Consider the following 12,976-nt stretch of genomic DNA (forward strand, 5'->3'; position numbering starts at 1 on the left):
AACTGCTTGGGACGTCCACTCCTGGGAAGACTGGCAGCTGTCTTGAGTGGTTTCCACTTGTGAATAATCATTATTTCTGCAGACTTCAAATTGTTTGGAAATGGCCTGATAACACTTCCCAGATTTATAAGCATGAACAATCAGCTGTGTAAACACACACCTGAATGTTCTGGCCTGGAACATTCAGGTGTGTGTTTTTATGGAGGAGCTCACACTGATGATGATCAATTAATCAAGTGCATTTGACCAGCAGCACCTGGCTGCTCTAACTGCTGGCAGCAGTAAGATTAGACTTAGTTTTTCCACATACTGCTTCTGCATTTAAGCTGAAGTTATATTAAATAAATACAGACCAGAGGTAATGTCATGCATTGTTCATCTAAGGTTTTATTGGCCTAATTTTAAGACCTGGTACAGACCAAATGATTTCTTTTTTCATGCCCTGACACATAAAACCTGAAAATTTAGAAATATTTTGCTCTCTTTGACTGCATCTCCTCTCTAGTCAAAACAGATCATTTTACCAAAAGAGCTGACAAACATATGGTTCTAATAGAGGCTTTAAACAATTCCCTACCAGCATAAATCACCTCACATCTACAACAAAATACCACAACACTGGCTTTACATGCACTGTGGGGTTATTTCCACATCTCCTTCTGAGAACTTTTTTTTCATTTTCAGGTATGTTTTTATCTGGACTTCAAGCCATCAATAAATAAAAACACAGTCAGAGTAAATAACTAATATTCAACCAGCTGCACCGTAAATTAAACATTGTGTGCTTTTGCAGTTTATGTTTACAAAATGCAGAGAAAGCTGCCTCACAGTGTGCACTTCCTCCTTTAAGAGCCATTAAAAGAGACTCTTTGTTAACAAACTGGAAACAGATGTTTCAAAAAGTCGTGAACACAAAGCTTAACTGGAATGTAAATTACACAATGACTGAATGGAAATGAAGGATCCATCCATCCATCACATTAAGAAAATGTCATATGTGATAACACTATTGACAGTTGTGAAGACATTATGATTTGTAATGAATAAAATTTGATGTTTGAGTTCCACTTGCAAAACCTCCATGCATGGATGTCTGTTGACCTTTATAGCTTTATCCTGACTTATAGCGTTAGCTAAAACAATGCTAGATTTTAGGAACTTTTCCCTGTGATTGTAGTGTAGATTCAGCCTGTTTCCCCTAGTGGTTACCTGTGTTAGTAGTGTGTCATCTGTCTTCTAGCCTATGTGCTGTTCTTTTGAGCTAAAAGTTCTTCTGCATCAAGGTTATTATAGTTAATGAAAACTAATGGAAAAAAACAAAAACTAGAATTAAAAAAACATTATTGTTAACTGAAATAAAAATAAAAACAAGTTTTTTTTTAAAAAAAACTAAAACTAACTGAAACTGTATTTACAAAGCAAACTAAAATGAAGCAAAAATGTCCTTCGTTTTACTTTTTTTTTCATGCTGAGCAGCATGTGGAGCAAACGTGAGTCACAGACACACTGTCAGTTACACACACACACACACACACACACATAGTCTCATACGCGCACACACAGACCTATACACACACAGTCACACACACAATCTTGAAAAGCTGAATTTAAAAGGCTTAAATTCATTTTTGTTACCAGTGTTGGACAGCAGGTTATGCATGTTTAGTATTTAAACGAAAAGCACATCAGCATCCAGCTGAGATACATCAGTATCTTAACCAGCTGCTGGCTTTGTGTTCTACCAGACACGTGCACTTTCAGTGTCTAAAATATTCACTGCATTCACTTTATCATGTCCAGTATAACATGTGAGGTTCTGTACTGTTAATCAGCTGAATTAAACTCTAGAGTCTAGAGTTTGCTGGTTTTTTTCAGGTTGTTCATGATCAGTCAGATTGAGCTCCTTTAGACTCCTGGCTGCCAAGGACTATGAACTGTCTCTTGAATGGATTCGTGTTATGTTGATGTGTGTCTTTAGTATGCTGGTTATGTTGAATTTTACCTAGCACACTATCTCAGAAGCAGCACTGCACACATTTTGTACTTCAGGCTGCTAACGTATGGGTATCTCATAAATACCCTAATTTAGAAAAATAAAATAAAAAAAAAAAAAACTAAAACAAATAAAAACTAAACTAATAAAAATTTCAAAACTATTATAACCTTGTTCTGCATCCACTTTTTCTTTGCTCCTCTCATAACCTTCAACCATCATAACACTGACTCCATCTGCTCTGTTGCTGCATCCACTAGCATCTACATAGAACAGGCAACAAGGACATATTGCGTATACTAATATCACAATCGTCATTTTTTTAGGTTTTGTGCAGCTCTAGTACACCCTGGACAGATCGCTAGTCCATCACAGGTGAAGATATATTACAGTAATATGTATTAATGCTTCTCCAACCCAAACCTTACAATCTAGAGCCCCTTTCGAGCCAGACAAAACTTCCGTTAACAACCCCACTAATATCTGGCTCTAGTCTTCAATGGGAGTTTATACAATTAGAATTTAAACCAACCTTAGTCGTTATTTATTGCATGCAGTACCACTCTGTAATGGGGGTAAACAGGACACTGGTGGACAATCTAACTTTGGCTGAGTGTGCAGCCCCCAAGACTACAACAGCTTTCCAAACAAACATTTACCAACTGCAGCATCTCGCATGAACGCTCAGAACGTGACAGGAGTTACACAGATATAAAGAGATGTAACAGAATCTTTACTGGTCTACAAGGTTTTTGTTCTGTTAGTCCTGCTGAGTGGGACCAACTCCTGCTGTCCAGTCAACCACAATAAACTACTTCACTGAAAAGTCTTAACCAACATCATGGTCCACTACTGCCTGTAAGGCAGGACATGTGATGCCAATGTAAAATACTGCATATACTAGCATTCTCATGGGATCTTTGTTTCCCTGTAGATCGAACACAATGTACACAGAAAAAAGATAACAAACATAATTCTGAAATCACATTTTTAAAAGAGCAAGCTTTGATCCAAATAAGATCTTTTCTTCTTCCTCATGTCAGATCGAGCACTCAGAACTTTCTGTTCTCTCGAGGCCAAACATCCGACTGAGATACTCTGTGGGAACGTGATGCCTCAGGGTAAAAACTTTTACCAGCAATGTGACCAAAATGAAATCTAAATCTGTTTGAGGTTGTGACTTAAAGACTGGCCATGTATTAATCTATCACATAACGTTGCTGAAGGGCTGACAAGGCAAAATATAGAGCTGAACTATGACATGTTTGGTTTTACAGGGAGGAAAGTGGAAGATTTGACCTTAAAGCCACAGAGGGGAAAATGACTACACAGAGGAAAATGGGAAATGTAAACTTTGCTCGGAGGGCCTGTGGAAAGGGGGGGGAAGACAAGATGAAGATGAAAATGCAAATACAGAGAGCAAATCTGAAAGATTTTTCAGAGCATAAGATCAGACTAAAGGAGGTAAAAGAACATGTGATAACATGTGTGTGTCTTTAAAACATGTAAACACTTATCTTTACAGTTGGGAACATATGTAGTGTTGCTTTTTAAATAAATCATGCCGTTTTCTCACACTTTTATTTTTAATTCCTTTTAAATTTTTTTAATAATTTCCGTATACATTCCCTTACCCAAAAGCTCACGCTACCACAGACTAGCTCCCAAACACTTAAATGGTAAATGCTTTGTATTTATATAGTACTTTACAACATACATCACATTCACCCACTCACACACGCTCAACCACGACCGATCAGGAGCAGTTTGTGGTTCGGTGTCTTGTTCAGGGACACCTTGACATAAGCTCGACAGGGGAGGATCGTACCAGCAACCCTCAGGCTACAAGACGACCACTCTACCCACTGAGCCACGCCGCTACGCCTACAGTTCAGTCAGGTGCAGATAGAACTAATTCCCACTCCATGTTGGTGAATCACTGTACCACAGTTAAGAAAGCTGAATCTACACCTGTCAGTACACCAGGCTTCACTGCCCATTTCTCAGTTACGTTCAAGTTTTTAGTGACTAATTTTTACTGTTAAAGTAGCTTTAACTGGCTGCTTTTTACTGACATTTGTTAAAGTAGCTTTAACTGGCTGCTTTTTACTGACATTTGTTAAAGTAGCTTTAACTGGCTGCTTTTTACTGACATTTGTTAAAGTAGCTTTAACTGGCTGCTTTTTACTGACATTTGTTAAAGTAGCTTTAACTGGCTGCTTTTTACTGACATTTGTTTTGATGGTAGCAAATAACTATTACATCTAATAATAAAATGAGAAATCAGATTGTCCAAATTCCAACTAGGAAAACTGAAAGAAAATCTTTCAGAAATAAAAAAATCAACTCCTGCACAACTCGTTTCGTTCTTAAGTTAACTGTTAAAGAAAATGATTTGTTAATGGCAATTTTAAAAAAAAAGGTGTATAATTTAAATTTCCACATCTGAAGTACGGAGAATGCTGCATGAGGTTGGGTGGTGCTGCAGATGGAGATGCTGGATTGAATAAATACTCTAAGTATGACCTGCTTTTTACCTGCAAACACTCTGAAACACGCACTGACTGATGTATCTGTAAACCTAGGAGGCCCCGAACAAAGTGACCATGTTGGGATTTTCCAAGATTATGGTCCCAAGCACAAAAAAAGACAGTGATGTCTTTTTTATAAAACAGTCCAAAGGAGGTTAAATGTGATGTTTCCAGCTCAGAGATAAAAATGACTTAATATTAGTGTAAAAAACTAAAGATGAAACAGATCTAATTAATATAACTTCCATTACATTATTGATTCATCTGTTAAGTAAGAGCAAAGTAAGTAGAGCTCATTTCTAACAGCCTGCATTAATGTCACATCAAACCAACCTCACAACGTCTCATTCTTCATTTTTTTAAAGCTTTTGATGACTTATAATTGTGAACATTTGCACTAAAAACAGCCACAATTATAATACTTGGCCCTAATTACATATCTGCGTCCTGCCTGGGCTGCTGACAGGCAGCTGTACACTGCTCCTTCCTACAGCCAGTCTCCTACCAGAACATTCCTCTTTCACAACGAGCTCCTCAAACGTTTCTAACTGCTGTTTTTGTCTCTTTCTGAGGGCGAACTTGAATGAAGCTAACTCTGAATGTGGGACTCTTTGTCTAATTTGGATAAATAAGGCTGCACTCAGCTTGTGCTGCCAAGCATCACATTTCATAAACCTTGGAATTCCATAATGCTGAAACTGGTTTCTGTGGAATGAAAAACATGCGATGATTGCAGGTCGGACCTCAGAAATCCTCTGCAGCCGCTTTGGTTAAACTGAAAGGACAGCAGAGCTCCTCAGTGACAGACTGAGATGCATAAATAAATGCAGGAAAGATGCCACAGTAAATATGTCAGAGATGCAGAGAGGCTGTCAGTGTGTGTTGTTGTTTACAGTCCAGCTGACAGACATGTCTAAATATACAGCTGCAGGAAACCATGCAAACCTCAAACCACAAAAGCACAAATTCATGGAATGAGTTTATTTTCTGTCTGTAAAAAAAAAAGTATAAACATTTTAATAGTCTGTGAGAAGACAAAGAACATGGAGCAAGGAATCCGAACCCTGATGTCAGAGGTCGGAAACATGAGCCTCCAACGGCTCACGTCTCACTTCGGTCTTAGCTCACTCTCTGGATATTTCCTCTGATGTTTTTTTGACTGAGCTTACCATCACCTGAGTGGTTCTCCACATGGAGCCTACTAATCATCCCGACCCACAAAACAGTGAAATGTTGTCATGGCAGCCATTACACACCAGACTGTGGCTGCCAGTCCTCAGATGATAAGGCCAGGCCTCTGCAGAAGGGTGGGTTTTACATGCTGGGGGCCCATGTGACTTCTTTTAGTGACTGGAAAAGCTGAGTCAAAATTTTTTTTTTTTCTAGCTGTGATCCCATCCGGACTCCAGCCGTCTAGACATCTGCAGCCACATTCTCTGGAGAATCACGACCTTTATCTTTTCTGTCTTTAAACGTCTGCACAGGAAATGAAACGTATCCGCTTCCACATTGCAGCTTTACAGGGAGTATGATTCCAGGGCAGTGCTAGTGAATGTACAGTATGTGAAAAATGAGCACTAGCACATTTGTTTCCAACAAAGGAAGCTGGTTAAAATCAATGACATCACCAAAGTCTGAATCAGCTGGGTATGAAGACTATCTGGTATCTGAAAAGTCAGACTGTGTTGATGTTGAAACTTTCAGAGCTTCGCAGACCTCTAAAGTCTGCTTAAGTGAAGGTTTTCAGACATTTAAAATTGTACATATACATATATACTGTATAACACAGGTGTTATAATAAAAGCTGCCTATTTATTTATTTATTTATTTTTATCGAAGTTTCTAGACACTGACTGGCTGTTTCCAGAAAAGGAAATCTGAGGCTATCTTAAAAAAAGAAAAGCAAACTTTTTCTTTTTTTTGTTTTTTTCATAACCAGCTGTCCCAACTGGAAACCAGAGCTCTAAACTCATGGGGAACCATAGAAACAATAACTGCTGTGGGCATCCACAAAAGAAAAAATGGAGAAAGCTCTTTTTCAGGAATAATTCTAATCTCTGTGAATATTTGAGATATTATATAGAGTGTCACTGGGAATGTCTTTAAATTGTCAACTCAGGTGCTGACAATAAAAATAAGGTGAAAAACTATAAATTTGTGCTACTTATACTGAATGGACTGGAGTTCTCAAGATCAGGACTGAGACAAACCGCACCGTCCAGTGACTATTTATGAAAAACAAAAAGAAATTTTTATTACAGAGATGACTGCAGTAAGTTTCTGTTTTGTAAACAAGTTCTGTTCCCACATTCCAGTCGGCTTCATGCTGCAAACATCTTCAAGGCAGAGGAGTTTCACTTTACATTAAAAATTAAGTGCAATGTCGGTGATGAAACCAGAGGTTTAAACTTGGAATACGACAACTAGTTCTACTGCACCAACTCAAGTATTGGGGCAACAGTAGAGGGGTCACATGCTAAACCACTGGAGTGCTCTTTTAAAGGACCAGGCAGCATCAAACCTCTAACATAGAACACGTTTTTGGGCCACTTTGAAGCATAAGAAAAAAAAAACTGAGCATATTTTTTCAGCTTAGAAGTTATACATAAATAAGGCAAAGCTAGCCAGGTGCACAATCAGTTGCTAATTAAACTAATATCTGGTCTCTGTCAGCTCCTGAAGGAACACGTTGTCTTTTAAATCTCTCCACAGAGGAGCAGAGGCAGAGTATTAGCTCCAGCCTGCAGTTTCCTCATAGCATTGGAATGTGTGAGGCCTGCATAGTGAGCAGAAAGCTAACATTCTGCTTATGCTAGTAGTTAGCGCTGAGCTTGCTGGTCAGCCCAGGATTTATGCTCAGTGGGGCTTTTGAAGCACCGGCCAGACTGACAGTTACAAGTAAAATGCTTAACAATTACCCGTTTAACTTCACTTTCACTGACACACTTTGCCCGCAGGCGACATAGAAAGGACTGTTATTAGGACACCTGGAACAGGGTATTGATTTAGAGGGCAAAACCACTTCCAGCCGAAAACCAGGCAAGATTTCATTTTTTAAAGGAGCATTACGAGTACGACTGTATGATGCTTGCTCAGAGTTCTGAGGTGCCTGGTCAAATCTAAAATAAAGCTTAGAAATTTTAAAATTTTTTACTGACAAGAAAATTTTAGTTGGTAGAGTTGACTTCAAAATTCATCTCAAATTTGTTTAGTTTAGTAATAGTTTAAGCATGTTATAAACGTACCCAGTCAGGAAGTCTTAGCCTTCAGCTTTGATTTACCCATTTGTCAAAAATGTGCTCTGACACCTCCACAGCTTAAAGAGGACACATTTGTTGTGAAATTTTCTGTCATTTAAATGTTATGAATTTGCATTAAACCTCCTCCAACTGAACGAGTCCCCAATCCCACAGAGTCTAGCTGTGAATGCAACCAAAGATATATTTTTGTTTTTAGTTTTTTTTTTAAATTCTATTTCTGTTTAAATCTGCACCTACAGAGACTTTGAAGGAATTTGTACAAAGCAACCAATAAAACAGTTTACAACGGTCAGCTGACATCTTCAGGGCCCACATGGTGCAAGCTAACAAATGTATTCTGGAAAGGCAATAAAACAAATAAAGACATCACATGAAATGCAGAGATTTTCAGCATGCTTACCTCCACGTGGTTGGGCAGGGTGTTGATGAATTTAAATCCCGGGATCCTCCTGTCACTGCACACCACGCCTACATCTTCACTGTGTTTGCAGTCGGAAACACCGATCCCATTGGATCGACACAAGGCCAATGTCTTCTCTTTGCCGGTGCACTGGAGATTGTCAAACCAGATGGGCCCTTTGAGAATAAAATGTTTTGGTTTTTTTTAATAAATAAATAAAAAGACATAAAAATACCACAAATATATACCGATTTTATATAAATTTGAAGAGTTACATTTTAATATAATTTCAAGCCAATAAAATGCAGAGTGCAATTCCGTCTCAGTGTCATGCTGACAAACACAAAATACCTTCTCCTTTTCCATATTTTGATGATGGTGACCACGAGACGGCTTCCAGGTAGCCCAGTTCCCTGCACACCACTTGAGCAGCGTGGATGTTGAAGTCGTCGTCACAGACAGTGCCCCACTCGTTGTTATAGTAAACCTCCACACGGCCCTCATTGTGTTTCCTCTTGTCTCCTGCCAGTCGGAGCTGAATCCTGGGCGTGTCTGGTGGCAGCACTGGGGGGGTGTACTGTTCCTGTTCCAGTTCAGGGTAGCCCGGCGGGTAGCCAAGGTGCTCAAGCTGGGCATGGGCCAGCTTTAACACAACTAACAGGATGATGGTGCAGCAGGGTAGGTCGTGCGTGGCCAGCATGTTGGTTGGAACTTTATAAAAACATAAAGAGATTTTTTAAAAAAAGCATTAAAAGCATTAAAACGTCTTGACTTATTTTTGTTAATGACGGATGACTCAAAGGCTATGTTCACACTGCAGGGCATAATGCTCAGTTCGGATTTTTTTGTGAAATACGTTCACATTTCCAATTAAATGCGACTTGTATGTGATCTCCTGTATGAACCTTATGCGCACCAAAAGTGTCCCGCATGCGTAGAAGACACGACGACATGACAGTGAGTGTGAGTGGGACGTCTTCGTGTTTGCAGAAGTAATGTTTTATACACTATATGGGAAGTTGTTTTCAGTGTTGTGGTTAATAGATCTGCTACATATATAGAAAAAACAAAACCTAAAGACAAGAAACTGCTAGCTGACTGCCGCCAAGTAAGCAAATCTGAAGCAACATTTTGAAAGACACATTTCCAGTAACTGACCTGAAACCAGTAAACTAAGCTGTGTAGTGTTGCTAGAGGATCCTGGTATAAACTAAGAATCAGAAGTGGATATTGTAAAAAAAAAAAATCTATTTTTACAGGATGTTTTTTTAAGTGTTTTTGTGTATAGTATTTTGTATCATATAGTTTATTTAATTTATTCTCATCATTTTCTTATTCTATAATGCTGCTGTAACAATGTAATTTCCCAGCCTGGGATCAATAAAGTGCCTCTGGTTCTGACTCTGATTTAGAGTTATAATTCAGCAGAAGTCAAAGCTTTCTTAACTGTTAACAAACTTTGCAAAGGAAAAAATAACAACCACTGTAGTGAACACCCACATGAGGACAACAAAGGGAGTTTTTTTCTTTCAGGAATTACTTTTATGACTTGGAATATCTAAAATATTATATCTTCTCTGGAGAGACGTCAGCTGGCTCAGATCTGAAACAGCTGGTCACGTCTTTCATCTTTGCAAGATTAAACACATCTCACAAACCCCAGCTACTTTTTTTGCTTCTTTGATAACACAATGTGCCTGTGTAACAAACAATCATTCTTTATTAGCAGTAAATCTCTGTTCACAGGACAGAAGAACAACCGTCTTGTTGTATAAACTTCACTGACTTTTGACTGAATCTTTACCATGATATCAATGTCAGTAAGTGTATAGTCTGAATCAAAGTTTGTCCCACAGAACAAACCACATGGTCGGGTCACAGCTAACCTTCTAATAGAAAGAAAAACATTTAAATCCAAGATGAAGACTTTTACAATTATTAGCTAAAAAGGGAATTAAAAAAAAGCACACAGCTGATATCATCCACTGAATCCTCAACAGATGTGCCTGTCTTGCGCTTCAGTGTGAAAACATCTGGCAGCACACGGAGGAACCATCAACTGCAGCGTTCCTCCTTTCCTCAATGTAACGTGGCAGAAGTTACACAAGCTCGAGTCAACACTCACATCATACAATGAACAGATGGAATGAAGCCTACAGCCTCTGGGTCTGCTAACAATGTGTCAGTCCAAACAGCAACGCTGTCAGACAAACATGGTCAGCGTAGAGGCAGAGCTAGAGAGCTGAACTGGGTTTTTAACAGCAACTCTAACTGTTTAACTTCAAGGTGCAGAAAAAGTGATCTCTCCTGCTGAACTAGGGATCAGAAACGATGCAGTTTGAGTGAGACTTTAACTTCTAGTGAAGCAGAGCGATGCATGCTGGATGATCCGGCTCTGCTTTGCTTTGAATCGAAACAAAATGGCAAAAATCACTGAACCAGAGACCCTGAAATATGAAACCTCTGCTGCCATAGCTCCAAAAACACTGACAATAGAATGGCTAAACTGTTATTCACAATATATATTTACATAAGAGCTCTGCTATAGCAAACTGTGGTCAAGCTGTAAGGAAAATATCTATTTGTTCTCCTTTCTTTCTGTTTTTTTTTATATGTACATCCTTATTTCACTATCATGTCAGAGCCATGGTTCCCACCTGCAGCTGGAGGCTAACTGCAATGGCTGCAAAGGTCAAAATGTCAATTTCTGAGAATGTCAGCTACTCTCCCACGGAGATTTCCCAAATAAGTTGTCCCTGCGAGGCGAGCTGGGAAAAGGAAAGATGTTTTCTCTCCAGCTGCAACGCCCATATTGATATGATGTGATTTTTTAAAGCAAGTACCATAAACCAAAATGCATTAGCCATGTGTTTACTTAACTAAGCTCTTCCAAAATAGTTTTCTTTATGCAGTCTAATTTAGATTTTAATCTAGCTTTGGTGTGACGGCTGTAGATTATTTGCTCAACTTCGATGCTAGAAAACACTAAAACAAAACAAAAGTTTCTTGGTGCTGTGGTAATAACTTTAAATTCCCCTGGCATAACAAAATGCAAGAAACATTTCCACTCCACAAACTGGAAGTTTTGCTTAAGTGACTCATTATTTTGACTATTTTCTCAAAATTGTTTTTTTTTTTTTCTTTTTACTGTGATTTGCATAGATGACCAACAGCCAACAGAGTTTACCTGCAAATCCATTTAGTACCTTAAAGGTTTTTCAAAAAGTCTGATGATAAAGTATGATAAAGTTTGAAACATTCGTTTTCAAGACTTAAATTAATGAATTTCCAACTACAGATGAACGCATTGTGCCATGGTATCATCACAGGGCTTAAAGAACATCACAAAACTCGATATGCATTCAATAAGTTTCCATCCAAAGCTACAGATCAGTTTTTTGCTGATGAGACTTTTAGAAGTTGTTAATCTGGAGCTGATCTTACCGTTCTTGTCCTCATAAAGCTGAAGCTGCAGCAGTGTGAAGTCAGCTGCTCCTTTTCTTCTTCTTTTGCTGCTTTCTGCACTTTCACCGCTCCTCTGAGCGACCCGCAGCCCCGGGGACACGCCCACTGACGCCCACCTTCATCCGTGACCTCAGCGGAGACTGTCCTGCCCTGTCCTGGACTTGGAAAACGGCGCATCCGACCGGTGTGCCTTTCACGGCAGGGGTGCTTATTTAGACACAACAACGGCCTCGCACGCTGCTGTGTGGAATGCTGCTTTCAAAGACTGTGGTAATTCATACAAGTTAATCGGGGGGGGTCGAGCAGGGGTGTCAAACCTACAATGCCAAAACCGGTTCGACAAAAGTTTCAACAAGGGATGACTGACTTAGTGCAATGGTTCCCAACCTGGGGTCCGGGGCCCCTGAATAGCACAGGGAGTCCCCAAGGCTTTGAACATGAACTGCCATTTCGATTAATGTCCACACATCATCCCTATTTTAAGAAAAACAAGTGAGGCTATATCTTTTTATTTAACTTTGGCTTTATTGAAAGACAGGACTCAGCCAGGATACAATATTCATGGTGAGAATCTCACTTTTAAATGCATAAAACCAAGAGTGGCTTCAGCATGGGGGTCCATGGTTTTTCAGTGTTTGCATTTAGGGGGTCCCTAAGGAAAATAGGTTGAGAACAACTGACTTATATTTATATAAAAGTAACTGCAATTCCCAACTTTCCATGTGTAGATTTTTTTAACATAACATTTACAAAGTTAATTTATTGATCTGAGAGCACTGAACAGTTATATTCCACATGCCTGGGTCATATGGTCAACAATGAATACTGCTGATCTGCTGGTGTCATTTTAAATAACTTTAAAAGAAGAGATTGTATTGAAACGGTTTAAATTATATCCTGAACTGGTATCCCACCAGCTTTGGTTGAGGTTTTACTGTATCTGTAGCCTAAATCAACATATAAATGTACGCATACATAATTTACACTGACCTATAAATCATTCATTCATAAAACAGCCCATAACTCAAGGGATGATCCAGTGTTGTGTCAACACAACTTAACAAAAAAAACCTTTTAAAGGTATCTTTAGGCTCTTTGTCACCAGCAGCCTGACACACATAAGCACATAATTTTTCCCATTTCTTTAAATGATTCTGTTAAAAATACCAAGAAAACACAGCTTGACAGGCAATAGTGTTTCTGTGCCAACAACTGATTCCCAAGGAACTATAAGTAGTAAAGTTGGCATATCCCAGCACAGAGTGTAATGTGTCCTTAAATCCAAGAAAACTGGACAAATGGAGGACAAAAGACGAGATTTCAGGCC

General features: G+C 39.0%; 1 protein-coding gene across 1 annotated transcript in view; it reads right to left on the bottom strand.

Annotated features, from left to right (window-relative positions):
- The window catches only part of loxl2b (lysyl oxidase-like 2b), a 37,846-nt gene extending 26,080 nt beyond the window's left edge, over nucleotides 1–11,766 (bottom strand). Inside the window, exons 1-3 of the mRNA XM_041999264.1 lie at nucleotides 11,629–11,766; nucleotides 8,536–8,895; nucleotides 8,185–8,360 (exon numbers count right to left, since the gene is read on the bottom strand). Of these exons, the coding sequence (XP_041855198.1) occupies nucleotides 8,185–8,360; nucleotides 8,536–8,884 (525 nt within the window). The 5' untranslated portion in view covers nucleotides 8,885–8,895; nucleotides 11,629–11,766. The remainder of the gene's footprint in view (nucleotides 1–8,184; nucleotides 8,361–8,535; nucleotides 8,896–11,628) is intronic.
- Nucleotides 11,767–12,976: the final 1,210 nt, after the last annotated feature.

This window comes from Melanotaenia boesemani, chromosome 11 (assembly GCF_017639745.1).
Source record: "Melanotaenia boesemani isolate fMelBoe1 chromosome 11, fMelBoe1.pri, whole genome shotgun sequence".
NCBI lineage: Eukaryota > Metazoa > Chordata > Actinopteri > Atheriniformes > Melanotaeniidae > Melanotaenia > Melanotaenia boesemani.